The sequence below is a fragment of the Micropterus dolomieu genome, linkage group LG10 (assembly GCF_021292245.1).
Source record: "Micropterus dolomieu isolate WLL.071019.BEF.003 ecotype Adirondacks linkage group LG10, ASM2129224v1, whole genome shotgun sequence".
NCBI lineage: Eukaryota > Metazoa > Chordata > Actinopteri > Centrarchiformes > Centrarchidae > Micropterus > Micropterus dolomieu.
Window position 1 is genome coordinate 60,254 of NC_060159.1, and position 16,373 is coordinate 76,626.

The window sequence follows — 16,373 nt, forward strand, 5'->3', positions numbered from 1 at the left end:
GTACATCTGGTTGCCGGACATGCTGGTAGACTTCTTCTTCAGGTAAGACATACTGCTTGTAGGACTGGAGCTTTCTTCAAACAACATACAGAGCGCCTGCTGAATAGAAAAAAGCTAATGATGAGTGTGTACAGGTGTGCTTTATACTCCTCCGGTTATTCCGTCACACCTTACCGTTCTAGCAACAAGCCAATAGGATTGGAGTGATTTCATTCACGTTCAGACCTGCTTCGCCTAGAGGCGTTCCCATAGTGTCGTAACCGACGCAGTTCGAGTTCCCTCGAAGGGGAACTCTTAGATAAGGGACAAAACAAAACGTCTTCTAGTATCTTCAACCAAGTCCAGTTGCCCTTGACTTTAACCTTCTTTGGATTCCTCCCGGCTCACAGCAGTAACGTTATGTTGAATTTTACAGTAGTTGGGTGTTGGAGACTACGCTGCTGACAGAAGTGACAGCAGATTTCTTTCTGAAACAGTTTGAGGGAAGAGTCCTATCATTTCTCCCAAGTTCATCACCTCTAAATATTCTCTAACATCACTTACAGCAGATAACGCGGCATGTTGCTAAATTAGCTACAAAGCTTATGCCGTGTTTATCAGTGGAAGAGTGCTAACGTTAATGAGCCGTTAAAATATAGAGTTTAACATATTCTAAATATATTTGCGAGTTGCTTGTAGTTGTAGTTACAGTTGGTGTGTCAGAAATGATTAAACCAGAAGGGACATGTAAATAAATGTGAACTGAACAAGAATCTAACACAGCTTCCTGCCAGACAACGTTATCTAGCTCCTCTTTCAAATGTGAAACTTTGTAGTTATAGTTTTTTTAAGAGCATTTTTCTTGCACAATACTTTAATGAATGAAAACAATACACAAAAACGATACCACTGTTTTGTCCATCTGGAATTAATACTGCAGCATACTAGTGGGAAGCTATATAGTAGTCTATACTATTTTCAACTTGTGAATGGAGAGTCCTCATTAATTATCATATAGTTAGATATTATGTAAAAAAAAACTAGATATTATTACTATTAGATATTTCTTTAAAAGCAAGTAGAAACTTGTTAAATGTGTAATGTATTATGGCATTCCATTTCTTTTGTAAGTATAGTTAAATGAAATCTCAAAGTTGCAAGTGCTAGTTGTAGACAGTCATGTAGTACTTGACAGTACAGCAGTTCACTGTATCATATACGACTCGCTCACAGAGCGAGATGGTGGCTGAGAAATGGTTACTCGTAGCTTTGGTTAGAATTAAAGAGTGCTGGTACAGGGATAAAGTACATGTGAATATGCTACATTGAAAGTAGTTATTAGGGCAGATTACGTGTAAGGTAAAATACACATGCTTATTCTTTCTCACGCTCTCTGTTTACAGATGGCTGAAAAAGTTGCACCTTCCTGCAGCAAATATTTATTGATGTGCGATTGTTCAGTTGTTGAGACTGTAATCCATTTTATTAACATAATCCATTAAGTAAAGGTATTATAGCCCACATATAGAACAGCTTTCAATGTCGGCCTGTTCTAAGTGTAGTTTATACAGGAAAGGGATCTGCTATCCAAATAATTTTCAAAATCAAAACATCAGCTCATAAATAAGCTCTTTTTCATTTTAATATTGGCATTGGCTTCCAAAAACACATATCGGTTGGGCTCTAGTATCAGTTTATGTTAACAGGAAATATCTTGTGTGCTCTGGCATCAAGCACTCTCCTGGTGCCATGCTTTGTTAAATAACAATAAAGATCCCCTTTATTAAATGCTTTTGTGTATGCTTAGACACTTTACAAAAAGACAAGATTAAATCTATGAAGAGCAAGGGGTGAGGTTGGGATGGTAAGTCAGAAAAGGTGATGTTAACCTGAATATTATTGCAGTGAAAGTATTTATTAGCACTCTAAAGGATATTGGAAGCTCTGGCAGTGGTGGTAGCGAAGGTGCAGGGCATCCTGGAAATGTTGGGGGGTGTTGAGCCTCTGGCCATGCTGGTGGGCCTGCAGCCCTCCCTGCAGGGCACTGACCTCACAGCCCCAGAAACAGCTCAGCACGCAGGGCTCCAGACAGCAAGGCCTCAATGACACCCCATCTGCAAGGGAGTGTTCTCTAATGTTATCATGGTCTATGTGGCTAATACTGGATATATACAGGCTGGATATATATATATATACAGGACATGTGGAGGCAGGAGTTTATAGCCCTGCACATTTATAGTTGGAGAAACAATGCTTCCAACTGCAGAACAGAAAAGAAATGATATATAAGTGTTATATATATATATATATATATATAAATAAAAGTGGTATATTCCTTTACTTACTACTGGGTGATAAAAGTAACTAATTATGTTATGTTACCAAATTACTTTCACTACCCTCCCCCAAACAAAGCAGTCTCTTCTGACTTTTTAAACTAATATCATATTCATAACAGCAACAAGGAGTATAGTTTTTACAAAACATACGTTTCTTAACATCAGAGCTGAAATAAAAAATAAAGCAACTAAATTCAGACTTTTGAACTACTGTTACACATGCATATATAAGAGCTGTATTCAGTTATCTTACAAAACGTAAAACATTGCTTTACGCCACTCTCTCCCCACGAGTACATGCCTCACTGGCAGTAGCGGACGGAGACTCCGGCTCCCTCCACCCTGTGCTTTACGACTGTTCTCACCAGTGACAGATGCCAGCCCAGAGCCCATCTCCAGGGCAAAAGGATTGGTCACCTGAACCATTTGCTTATCAGGGGTTGGTAGGATAGACGCTGTCTCATCAGAGCTGCGAAGGATCACTGGGACATCAAAGCCAAACCTGCAGGACGGGAGGCCGAGTGCACAAAAGAATTATGTTCTGCGCTCATCCCACTTATTCTTCTAAAGATTTAGAAAGCGTAGAGGTGTACACACAGGAAACATCTTTCGTAAATCAGACCAACTGACTTCACTGATTACAAAACTCTGCCTCTCTGTTGACTCTGTCCAATACTCTGGTCCAGAGAAAGTCTCGACAGCTGTTGGTTACATTGTTGTAAAATTCACTTGACTTGTACACCAGCCGTGTTCAGACTGATTGTGCAGACTGCCATGACAACGTGTGAATATATTCATGAACCCTTCCACTTTAACCTCTCCCTGAGGTTTCTCCTTTTCACGATCTCTCACAATCTAACAAAACCTTTTTCTAGCGCCACCTTCAGGACAAACCCCACCTAGAACGTATAACATTAAGGCATTGTTGCAAATGTACAGTTAATCTAGCCCAGGTCTTTTCTTGACTTGTGCTTTTTTATGACGCTGAAGTTAGCTTCCGATTCGCAGCTTCCGATTGGGCAGTTAAGGGAAAACTTAAGGGGACTTAAGTATAAGTTAACTTACGTTGCCGAGTGACCGAAGCTGTTATGCATTTTAGAGAAAGCCTTAACGCTGTCTGAAACACTTTTTTAGATTTGAAAAACCTTCAAAAAAAGTTTCTTTTAAACATAGTTTCAGATATGTGAAACCTTTTTTCCATTTGTGAAAATGCAATAAAGTGCTATTTTCCTTTTTTTTTTTAGCATGTAGACATTAGACCAGGTCCAGATCCAAAACCACTATGCCTAACACAGTTTCAGATTATTAAACTTTTATTCCTTTTGTGAAAATACTATAAAGGGCTACTGCAAAAACTTTGTAATGTACCATGAAGTAGACCTGGTTGCCCGCGCTGAACATCCAATCACATGTCCTGCTATTTGTGATGCATTCAGGCAATGTCAGCAGAATGGACACAACCGCAAAAACACTCCATGGTTGAGGCATTATTGGCATAAGGTTGTGGCTTATGCTAACCTTAAAGTTACAGTAAATAAACATCATAAATTAGCTGCATTTGTAGTACTACGTATTTTTTGTAGTTTGTTACAGAGTGAAACCAGATCAAGCCAAACTGTGTACCTAGACCTAAAAAATGAGCAGAATCGATGCCTTAATGTCTTAATATTGGGTTTTATTTGGATGTATCGGACAGTGGAGGTTCTGCAATCTCTCTGTTGATGCCTGTAGTTGATGTCTATAGTTAGTATATACTAAATACATAATATATACAATATATAAACACATTATAAACATAATCAGAGGTGAAATAATTATCCAGATCCTTTACTTAAGTAAAAGTACTACCACACTGTGAATATACTCCACAACAAAAGTACAAAATGTACTCAGTTACATTCCATTACAGTAATCAATGCATTTATACATGTAAGTGTTATACTATACTATATATATAATATGTTCTTATTTATTTGCATAATGAAGGCTTTGGACTTTGACAGACTCAGAGACTCAAAATATGCCTCATATCCTGCCCCCTACTCTGACTCTGATTGGCAAAGGAAAGGAGTACTAACCAATCAGAGGAAGAGCTGTAGAAAGGCTGCAAGACCAGGTCCCTTGGTGTGAAAAAAAAATTGAATTATCACCCTTTTTTTATTTTCATGTTTTAAAGAAATTTTAGCCTCTGTGGGACAATCTCGTCCAGATTTGAGACCTCTAGGTATAGTGTTTTTTTATAGATTTTATTTATAGTGGATCTAATGTGGTCTACAAAAAAGCAGATAAATCGCCCTTTAAAGCATTTTCACAAATCTGAAACTATATTTGATTGAAACTTTAGCCTCTGTGGGACAATCTAGTCCAAATTTGAGAGCTCTACTCATAGTGGTTTTGGATCTGGACCTGGTCTAATGTGGTCTACATGTGAAAAAAGGAGTGAAATCGCCCTTTTTTCATTTTCACAAATAAAATAATTTTTTTGAGTGTTTCAGACAGCATTAAGGCTTTGCCTAAAATGCGTAACAGCTTTCACAACAGTAAGAGGTGCAAAAAACGGAGAAACGGTCGCTCAGCATCCTAAATTAATTTATACTTAAGTGCCGAATCGGAAGCTAACTTCAGCGACGTTGCTTTTCTACTGTTTGATACAGTGTGTGCGTGTCTAACAACAGCTTACTTTCTTACATTGGCCCAAATATGTTTCGACATCAGCGATGTTATGAATTTGCGTCAGAGGATTCGGTGCTATATTACGTATTATGCTGCAGTAAACGTGCGAGTTATTAAAGAAGAGGTTTCAGGGTTACATGTCGGTAATATGAGGAAATAGTAATGTAGCAGCTGCTACTAACTCACCAGCCGAGCACAATGGCGGCGGTAACAACAAAACACAAAGACACCACGCTGATATAAAACAGTGGGGAGTACTCATACAGGGTCACCAGGAAAACCGCTGCCATTTGCTATCATTTATGTCATAGGTTAAGCCAAGTTATTAAAAGATCCTCTGGTAAACACTTTCCATGACGGCCATAACTCCTCAGGAACAACTACGGTGGCCTGAAAGGTATACAAAGGTAACAGCAAATGCTGGCCTAATTTAAGTTTTTAACATTTTTATTGTAACCTCATATCGATAACCACTTTAAATGAACATGTTTATTTTAAATATGTTACTTTTCCTTGTATTTAGGCCAATACCTTAAATCCATTAAGCCCGAGAAAGCTAGAACACATGCATGTTAATTATATGGTGAACCTGCCTTCAAATTAAAAGTGTATAATTAAATAGTAAAAATGGCTGCAAGCTATTTATTAAAAATACACAGTAAACAACAATACAAACTACTTGAACAGTTGTTTTTATCCTTCAATATATATCTCTCTTACATACTTTACTTTCTGCTAATATATTGCAGTTTTAAAATCCACTTTTTTCCTCCAGTTTATTTTGAATGTTTGAACAGGAAGTTAAATGTTGTCGTCGTCCCCTTGCCACTATGGAGCGGCTGAGATGACCATTTTAGCTAAAACCGTTCATTGATTTTTTACTTTTTCACGAAAAAACGGGAACATGACCGAGGGAGTGTACCGGCAGGATAGCCGGAGGTCGCAGTCAATGTTTTTAAATCTGGAGCTATAATGTAACGGCTCTGAACAATTCGGCACACAGATGTGACCAGCTGGGGAGAAAGACGCCGTTAATCTGGGATAACGTTAATTGTCTGGCGGTATCATCGTGGATTTTATTACACCCTTTCCATGTATTGAGTGTACATATGTGGGTGTGTGTATATATATATATATATATATATATATATATATATATATATATATTGTTAAATGAATAACGTGAACCATGAGCAGTATGAAGGACACACCGACGATCCGCCAGCAGAGCTCGGAGAATAACTCTGTCAGCAGTAGTGAATGGGACATGGCAAACGATGTGTTTGTGTCCGGCTACGACGACACTCCGGTGGGAGACGTGGCCGCTGCCGGGGACGGGAACCCGGCGCAGCCCGGTTTGGACAGACACCTGCCTCTGTTAAGGCGGGACTCGCGTCGGTTATCTCAGGATGGCATGATGCTGGGCCTGGCTGGAGAGGAATATACGGGCTCATCGTATCTTTCCATCGACCCGAACTACACCGAAAGTGACGGGAATGTGACTGCCAAGAAGCGCATACGGTCCAACAGCTCTAGGCACCGCGGAGAGGTCGTCGCGGAGCTGGGGCCGGAGGAGGTCCGGTGGTTTTACAAAGAGGACAAGCGGACGTGGAAGCCATTCGTCGGACACGACTCTTTAAAAATCGAGATCGTCTATCGGAGATTCTGTGAGCAAAACCCCGACAAGGTCAAACGCCCTGTCGAACCCGGCGAGGCCGAGGGGAAGGAGGCAACCAGGTCCGGCGACAGTGGGGCGCTGGACAGTGGAAGTGTCCGGGCGGAGTCGGCGGTGCAGCGGGGCGGGGGGCAACGGCGCTCGGTGTCAGAGGAGATGAAGGACCCGGACGACATGAGCAACAGCGTGGAGGCAGTGTGTGTCAGAGGGGGGCTGTACGAAGTGGATATAAGGGAGAAGGAGTGCTACCCTGTTTACTGGAACCGTGAGCATGTCAATGATTTATGTCCATCCTGATACAGGTCTTAATCTACCATGGCATCACTGTTATCAGTACCATCAGCACTACCAGCCTGCACCACCTGTGACACCAACACCAGCACTCAGTTAGCAGTAGCTATTCTCAACACCACTGCTGTCTTCAGATGTCACTTACAATGAGATAAAGTCCTCACATTGGAGAAGCTTTTCTTGATAAATGACTTCAATAATGAATTGATTATTTATTCAAACTGTTGTCAATTGACTAATTGATTGATGGATGAATTGTGTCTTGTAAAAGGTATATGAATGAGTCACATGTATATAAATCCTGGTGAGCAGCAGCCTAAACATACTGGTGGATGTTTTTATTCATATTTATTTGAAATATGGAAAAACTGTGTTTCTAACACACGCACACTGAACAGCTGACCAATCTGCAGCTGTGATACAGCATATAGCTTGTTGGATACTTTCAGCAGCATCAGTATTATTTCTGCTACTGCATAAATTTAACTACTAATACAGCTTTTGAAGACATTAAAGAGGACGGTGAAACAGGTTAAAAACATCCTCCCAGTGATCTCCTTCTTTCTGTCTTTGATATCAGTGTTGTATTACCACTTATGTTCTGTCCCTCAGAGCAAGACCGCATTCCTGTGATGAGGGGTCAGTGGTTCGTTGATGGAACGTGGCTTCCCCTGGAGGAGGATGAGAGTGACCTCATTGAGATGGAGCACCTCGCCCGTTTCCGAGGGCAACAGATGAGGGACACCTACGAGATGGAGATGGTGACCACCACAGTGGACAGCAAGGATGGTATATGTAGACATGTGTTTCTGTGTATGTGTGACAGACAAAGAGGATTAAGATGTGTGTGTGTGTGTACAGTCTGTATCATGACTTTTGTAAATGGTCTTGAAGTGCACACACACACACACACACACACACCCTGGGGAATGGTAAATTAATTATGCTGCATAAAGTGTGTCACTTGCTGTTAATCACTTTGTGGCTGTCTCCAAGCCATCCACAGCCTGAAGCTGAGCAGAAGTCATGTGGACTGGCACAGTGTGGATGAGGTGTACCTGTACAGTGACGCCACCACCTCCAAGATTGCACGCACCGTTACTCAGAAACTGGGCTTCTCTAAAGGTATATATAAAGGAACAATAGCACAGGACAAACACAAGAGATCTGATGGAAAGTGTTATTTAGCAAATCAGCGACCAGGTGAACAGTGTTGACATGTGTCTGTGATGTCATTTAGATGTATTTACACTGAAAAAATAGAGGTCGCTGCAGTCCGTGAGCAGTATTTGTGTTAAGAAATAACGGGCTTCTGGGTAACGTTAGTAGTTTGTTGTATATTTTTAGCATCTAAAGCAGTAACTGCTAGGTAAAATGCTAGTCTGTTCGAGGATGTCCCTACCCTAACCCTAACCACCTAACCCTTTCTTATATACAGTCTATGGGATGTCTACAACTGTTAAACAGTAAAACTACAGCATGAGTCAGTGTACTGCATGACAGTGTCTTACAGCTGGTCTGACTTAACAAATGTGTCACTTTACACACATCCATTCCACTAGTTAGTGGTTTACTGCTGCTGCTTGTTTGGCCACAGATGCCTTTCTGAGCTGAAAATAACATCGGAGGCTCAGTTCAACTAAATAACAAAGAAAGTCATTTGTAGTGCTCAGAGCATTTAAAAGGTACATTTGGAAAACTCAGCAGTAGGGCTGCATATAACAATGATTTTAGTAGTCGAAGCTTCTATAGATTATTTCATTGATTCATCGATGCTTCGTTTAAGTACTTTTGCTTGGCAGCGCCACCCCCCACCTCGGTAACGGGATTAGCTGTGTACGTTTATAGATGATTGATATTTATTTGTCCTTTCGGAAATTCATAGAACCTGATTTACTAACATCCCAAATAAACAGTACTAAATTGTGTGTGCATTCTAAAATATTGCATGTGCAAATGTAGTACCTGTTATGGGTGATTTACTAAGAATTATTGCATAGATGACAACAGGAGCAAACACAATGGAGGTGGCAGTATTTAAAGGAGGGTTTTGTGTCTTTTAATGGTTTTCGCCATGGAGAGCAGCCACTGTGTAAAAACCTTGGTTTATTTCATTCAGTGCATCCTGAGTACGTGGAAATCGTATGTACCAAGTACTTGGGACAGCACACCTAAAAAACTGCTTTGGGAAACCCCAGCAAAAACAGATACAGTATGCTGGATTAACCCAGACGCGAGGAAATGGCAACAGATCGTGCTTCATCCAGCCAGAGGGAACAATCACCAACCGTCCACACCGTGCCCGGTCGCTCTGCGATCTCCTGTCCCGGTACCCCCCAACGCCCCATTCCCTCTCCCATACCTACAATGGCTTGTGTCGCTATTACGACCGGTGCGCTGTGATCGCTCCCTCTGGCTGGTGGATTTTACACGTGATCCATGCACTACTGCAGCTGGGGACTCTCCACAGCGCCACGCAACAAGTCAGGTCGAAACGAAATTTGCTGTATTGGCATGAATGTTAATACAACAGTATTGCCAACGCTAAAGGAAAATACAAAAGAAAACAATTCATTTCATATAGTCCATCGAATAAATAAAATAAAATAATTGTATTTCAATACATTGGATATAGAATAATATTATCTAATATTGTTAATTTCTCTACATTTTCTTTCATTATAGCCGTGTCTCCTTCTGGCAAGGATAACAGCTGCCATCTCTGCGCAACACTTGGCAGTTTGCACCTTCCTTTCAAACGTATTAAATACAGATGCTGTTGCACTCACATGAAATTGCGTTTAGGCTTGCAATGAGGCCATAATGTTGATACAGCACTGTATTGGCCAATCGATGCAAGCGCACATAACTTTGTTAACGGGGTAACTGTGCTGTTTACCTGGTGACTTTTGACATTACAGTTAACTGCTGTATGATGCTGTATTGTGGCAAAACGGGACAAATAAAAAAATGTTGATGATGGGGATGCTTTGGGGGATTTCAGAAAAGTTATATAAAATGGTATTGACCACTTTAGTAGTCAGTAGCTGGTAGTGTCAGAAAACAGACTGAACTCATGTTCCCTCTAATATCGTCAGCCTCCAGCAGCGGGACGCGTCTCCATCGGGGATACGTGGAGGAAGCAGCACCTGAGGACACCCCACCTGAAACCACACACATCGTCTTCGTGGTGCATGGCATCGGCCAGAAGATGGACCAGGGACGCATCATCAGGAATACCAGCATGTGAGATACTGAGAGGTTTCCGGTGGGAGCACAGAGAACTGAAAAAGGAATCAAAGTCATTACTGAAGTACTTGTTTTGTCTCTGGTGGTGTGCAGGATGAGAGACGCTGCCAGAAAGATGGAGGAGAAGCATTTCTCTGATCGCACCACGGAGCATGTTGAGTTCCTTCCTGTGGAGTGGAGGTCAAAACTGGCTCTGGATGGAGGTATGCTACACCTCAGCTCACGGCCATCCAAAACAAAATCTGAAGTGGCATTCTGGTTGGCTGCTCTGCCTTAAATGTGTTCAAATTACAGGCAGGTAAAATGCCTGGTTACACTATTCATGGGACTTTTTGAAAAAGCCCTGAATCTCAAAAAGATTTTTTTATCAAAAAAATATGAATGATCATGCATTAAAGCCCTTGAAAATAATATGATATGGTTGAGTCCTCTGCCCAAGCAGCAACATTGCTCCACACATTACTCAGCTTTTAGAGCGAGCACAAGAGAAGAGATAAAACCCCTTATTGATTTCAGATTCAAGACTCGTCAGTGACTTCTGAATTGTCCCTAGCAATAATTTTGATAAAAAAATTTAAATATCATCGCTGTTATCCATCAGTGTCTAATCAGTGTATTTGGTGCAGAAATGGGTACATCTGAAAATGATACATGTGCCACTGAACATTGGATGTGTTCAGGGTGGGACTCTTATCACATATGTAAAATTTGGGTCAGATCTGAGCATGTATAGTGAAGTCACAACAACTTCCTGTGTCATGGTAAAGAGTTTAACTTTGCCACCACACCACCGCCACGCCGTTAACTGCAAATTCACAAGTTTTACAAATTAATTTTTTCTTTTCCTTCCTTTTCTTTCCTCCTTTCTTCCTTCCCTTCCCTTCTGAAGAGGAAGGAGAGGGAGAGAAGGGAGTGTTGACTGGGGGGGGTTGAGAAGATGAGGCAGAAAAATATGAACAGAGAAAAATAAATTAAAAACCACTGAGGTGAAAGAAAAATAAATAAATAAAATATAGCCATAAGCGACAATGATTAGGATCCAAGCAAGTCGTGAAAAACACAACATTTGAAATTTTCAGAGGAGAAGAACAGATGCAGACGACTTGAGAGATTGAAGTAATGAAAGAATTTGGACTTTGTGATAATTGCAGAAACGCAAACTTTACAGCATCACCTTGAGATCAGACAGTGTCATTATATGTAGCTGTATTATGTATTATATGTATTATATGACTACTGGGTGAAATGTTCAACCCACCTGCAACATTTTGTGTTTCAAAGTTTTAAAGTTTAAGCTGCACACTTTTTAGCAGAGAAAAATAAGAAAGTATCACGGGATCCAAATTAAATGGAGACCTTATACTCAGTGTGATTGTCATCTGGGGATTTGAATCCTGGAACTTCAGATCTCCAGAGTAGGTGACTTATTGACTGAGCTACTGGGTGTTTCCATACACCTTTTCACAAAATGAGGTAGTGACGTGATGTGCCAGATCTGGATAGTTTTGTCAGTTTAAACTTAAAACGCTTAAACAACAGTCAAAATGTTGGTGAGAAACTTGGTAAGAAGACTTTTAGTTATGCTGCCCCATCCAGCCGGAACACATTGCAGACTGATTTGAAGTTGCAAAATCTTCTCTCATTTGGTGAATTTAAACACCATATGAAAGACTTGGGAGTAGATGTTATAAAGTGTTGTCACTGCTTTTAAAATAACTAAATCCTAAAACTGTACTTTTAAGTAGTCTAATGTCATTTGTTTATGTATCGTAAGGGTCTTGTTAATTATTCTTTGTTGTTGTGCGTGTTCTTGGTGTTCGTATTAGTAACTGTGCATGGTCAATATCTTGCTATTTTGGCCGGGTCAGTCTTGAAAAAGAGGTTTTAAATCTCAATGAGACCATCTGGTTAAATAAAAAATAAAATAATAATAATAATAATAATAACTCATAACCTAATTATTATTGTTTTATTTTTGTTTCTGTTTTTCTGTTAACTTTTCTCCTTCCCCCTAGATTATCTATTTCTGCTGCTATTAATATTATGGTGTCCATCACCTATGTAACATATACCCCTGTAACTAAATAGATAAGTAACTAGCTAGAGTCTATTAGTAGAATAATAGTATGATAATAATTATATAATATGAGTACAGTGATTCAGATTCAGATTGTCCTTATCAAATCTCAGTTCCGATTCCTATATTCTAAGCTATAATCTGCCAACTGTCAACTTTAACAGAAAGTTTTTTTTCCCCTTAATTTATAAAATAAATGACTCTCTGATAAGGAATTATCAGTGATCTGTCAGCTGTTGAGCTACGACTCAGGAAAATACCAAAAAGGCTGAAGTCCATGGATATTGCTGTGAATAAGCAGATATCAATAACATATTTTGAAATCAACCGTAATGGATGTAACCTCTTCAACAAAATCTTATCAGCGCTCCTCCTTGCTCCTCTTCCTCTTCATGACTAAAGTGAAAGGACAGCTCACCTGTGTTTTATACCTAAGCGTGAGATGTTGGCATTGTCAGCATTCCTTCAGATTCACGTCGTGTTGAAGTAAATGCTTCGTCATGTTGGAGCCGCTTTCTCCCTTGCACCAAATGTCCTTATTGCAGGTGTTGCGTTTTGCTGTGTCATTGTCTTTCTTAGTGAAGCTAAGCCAAACCTTTTCTTTTTCAAGCATTTGCTGTGTTCCGCCATGGTCCAGGAATGGAAACTGAAGGAGACCAGGAGGCAGAGTCGCAGTCTAACACACTTCTCTGCTCCTCCATTTCAGCAGTTAGTCAAAATCCTATAGTGAGGGTGTCTGCCCCCCGACCATTGAAATTATTTAAATCAAAGGTAAACAGAAGAGGAGCTGTGCATAAAAACCTCATAAAAATTAAAATCCCAAGTGCAATCGCGCAAAAGAATAGGAGAATTAAATGTGGACATAAGATCTCTCTCTTCTAAAGGTGTACTAGTAAATGAACTAATATCAGATTATGATATTTATTTATTTTGTCTTACTGAAACCTGGCTGAGTGATGGAGAATATGTTTGCCTAAATGAATCCACCCCTCCCAGTCATATTAATACTCACATTCCTTGAGGCACAGGCCGAGGAGGTGGAGTTGCAGCTATCTTCGACTCTAGCCTACTAATCAGCTCTAAACCTAAACTAAACTATAACTCATTTGAAAGTCTTGTTCCTGGCCTTTCGCACCCAAGTTGGAACTCACTGCAACCAATTCTTTTTGTTATAGTGTACCGAGCACCTGGTCCGTACTCTGAATTATTATCTGAATTTGCAGAGTTTTTGTCAACTTCAGTCCTTAAAATGGACAAAGTTATTATTGTAGGGGATTTTAATATTCATGTGGACGTTGAGAATGACTGCTTCAGTACTGCGCTAATCTTTCAATTAGATTCAATTGGCTTTTCTCAAAGTGTTCACAAACTGACTCACTGTTTTAACCACACCCTCGACCTTGTATGGTATTGAAATCTGTGAAATATCTGACCACTATTTGACAACTTTTGAGTTCTCTCGCCCCCAACCGGTCGAGGCAGATGGCTGACCAACCTGAGCCATGGTTCTGCTCAAGGTTCCTTCCTTTGTTTTCTCTCGGTGGGAATTGTTGGGTTTCTGTAAATATCATCACAGAGTACGGTCTAGACCTGCTCTTTTATGAAAAGCACTCTGAGATAACTGTTGTCATGATTTGCTGTAATATAAATACAATTGAATTGAATAGAAGTACTCTCTTCGTCATGCTTTGTTGACGTACTGCGTAACAAATGATGTGACATTTGGTCTGCATATCAGGTCCTGGCAGATAAGTGACACTTTTATGGACTGTAAAATGCTCACTGCAGTTCAGTCAGGAGGTCCACTGACATGTGCAGAAAGTTAGAAACTCATACAGACTCCAAACGCACGGGGCTTAGAAATTTTGTAATGGTTCAAACTTGAATACCTGAAAATATATGTGATGTATTTGTATATTCTCCCTCCAGACACTGTGGATTCCATCACCCCAGACAAAGTGCGAGGTCTCAGAGACATGTTGAACAGCAGCGCCATGGACATCATGTACTACACCAGCCCTCTGTATAGAGATGAGGTGACACTAAGACTATACTGCACGATTGCTTTCCACTTCCCTTCAAGAAACACATTCAGCCTGAAGTTCAGCCTCCTTCTGTCTCCTCATAGCTGTGTTGCTGCACTTTGACATCCTGCTGGCAGTTTGGGAGCGATAGTCCCATGACTCCAAATCAACTCCCCTCAGGCATAACTAAATCCTGGCTAAGCTGTTTTAATCCAACATGGCTGTATAGGACTGAATTATGGTCTACTGCCTGACTGTAAAATAATAGATGATTAAACAAGACTCTGAAGCATCAAACATAACCAAATCTACCTGAATCTTATTGACACAATTAAAGTTAAAGAGGCAAGTACCTCACAAATGTGTATATGTGTGTTACTTGTGTACTTGTTGTGTGTTTGTGTGTATGTAGATTACCAGGGGTTTGACTCTGGAGCTGAATCGTCTGTACTCACTCTTCTGCTCACGGAATCCAGACTTTGAGAAAAACGGGAAGGTGTCCATAGTGTCGCACTCGCTGGGCTGCGTCATCACCTTCGACATCATGACAGGCTGGGACCCCGTCCGCTTTCATCATCAAGAGGCGCCAGACCCGGAAGAGACAAAGGTCCGCTGGCCGAGTGATGAGGAGCGCCACCTTCAGGAGCAGCTGAGACTCACACGCCTCAGGTACTACCCAGGTTGTTGTCCTGGAACAGGTGAGGAGTTTGACTCTACATCTGTTCTGTCAGAATTGCACTACCTATGGTCACCAAAATTGCAAAAGCAGTTGGTTACAGGGAGTTGAACTTTTGGATAATGACACTGATTGAGTTTACACTTGTGTTTTTCCTTGCATGAGGTTTTAGGAAAATATGTCCCTATCAGTGGTAAGCTGTAACTGCCTTACATTGGAGTAATTTTAATCTATGTATAATATTCATATATCCCAGGTTGAGAGATTTGGAGGATCAGTTCCAGGGTCTGCAGACATCGTCTTGTGTTGCCGTTCCACCCTTGAAATTCAAGGTAACGTTGATAAGTGTTGGACTCTTCATATCTTTATCTGTGTCCTAGATATGATTACAACTAAAAATCCTTTGACTCTAACTATAAACCCTCTTAATCAAACTACAAACCCTTTGACTCAACCTACAAGCCCTCTAAATCAAAATACAAACCCTCTGATTCAGACTACAAATCCTCTGATTCAAACTAGGAAACCCTCTGATTCAAAATAAATCCTCTAATACAGACTTCAAACCCTCTGAATCAAACTACAAACCCCCTGACTCAAACTAGAAAACCCTCTGATTCAAACTACAAACCCTTTGATTTAGACTACAATCCCTCTGATTCAAACTACAAACCCTCTGATTTAGACTAAAAAGCCTCTGATTCAGACTACAAACCCTCTGATTCAAACTACACACCTTCTGATTCAGACTACAAACCCTCTGATTCAGACTAAAAAGCCTCTGATTCAGACTACAAACCCTCTGATTCAAACTACAAACCCTCTGATTCAAACTAAAAACCCTCTGATTCAGACTACAAACCCTCTGTTTCAAACTACAAACCCTCTGATTCAAACTACAAACCCTCTGATTCAGACTAAAAAGCCTCTCATTCAGGCTAAAAAGCCTCTGATTCAAACTACACACCTTCTGATTCAGACTACAAACCCTCTGATTCAGACTAAAAAGCCTCTGATTCAGACTACAAACCCTCTGATTCAAACTAAAAAGCCTCTGATTCAGACTACAATCCCTCTGATTCAAACTACAAACCCTCTGATTCAAACTACACACCCTCTGATTCAGACTACAAACCCTCTGATTCAGACTAAAAAGCCTCTGATTCAGACTAAAAACCCTCTGATTCAGACTACAAACCCTATGATTCAGACTACAAACCCTCTGATTCAGGCTACAAACCCTCTGATTCAGACTACACACCTTCTGATTCAGACTACAAACCCTCTGATTCAGACTACAAACCCTATGATTCAGACTACAAACCCTCTGATTCAGACTACAAACCCTCTGATTCAAAATAAAAAGCCTCTGATTCAGACTACAAACCCT

General features: G+C 40.4%; 2 protein-coding genes across 2 annotated transcripts in view; one reads left to right on the top strand and one right to left on the bottom strand.

Annotated features, from left to right (window-relative positions):
* The window catches only part of cgrrf1 (cell growth regulator with ring finger domain 1), a 14,289-nt gene extending 8,916 nt beyond the window's left edge, over nucleotides 1–5,373 (bottom strand). Inside the window, exons 1-3 of the mRNA XM_046060975.1 lie at nucleotides 5,178–5,373; nucleotides 2,684–2,820; nucleotides 1,916–2,093 (exon numbers count right to left, since the gene is read on the bottom strand). Coding sequence (XP_045916931.1) covers nucleotides 1,916–2,093; nucleotides 2,684–2,820; nucleotides 5,178–5,281 — 419 coding nt within the window. The 5' untranslated portion in view covers nucleotides 5,282–5,373. The remainder of the gene's footprint in view (nucleotides 1–1,915; nucleotides 2,094–2,683; nucleotides 2,821–5,177) is intronic.
* Nucleotides 5,374–5,797: 424 nt separating this feature from the next.
* Nucleotides 5,798–16,373, top strand: part of ddhd1b (DDHD domain containing 1b) — a 24,244-nt gene continuing 13,668 nt past the window's right edge. The window contains exons 1-8 of the mRNA XM_046060973.1: nucleotides 5,798–6,931; nucleotides 7,570–7,746; nucleotides 7,954–8,082; nucleotides 10,056–10,203; nucleotides 10,300–10,409; nucleotides 14,213–14,319; nucleotides 14,720–14,976; nucleotides 15,240–15,315. Of these exons, the coding sequence (XP_045916929.1) occupies nucleotides 6,181–6,931; nucleotides 7,570–7,746; nucleotides 7,954–8,082; nucleotides 10,056–10,203; nucleotides 10,300–10,409; nucleotides 14,213–14,319; nucleotides 14,720–14,976; nucleotides 15,240–15,315 (1,755 nt within the window). The 5' untranslated portion in view covers nucleotides 5,798–6,180. The remainder of the gene's footprint in view (nucleotides 6,932–7,569; nucleotides 7,747–7,953; nucleotides 8,083–10,055; nucleotides 10,204–10,299; nucleotides 10,410–14,212; nucleotides 14,320–14,719; nucleotides 14,977–15,239; nucleotides 15,316–16,373) is intronic.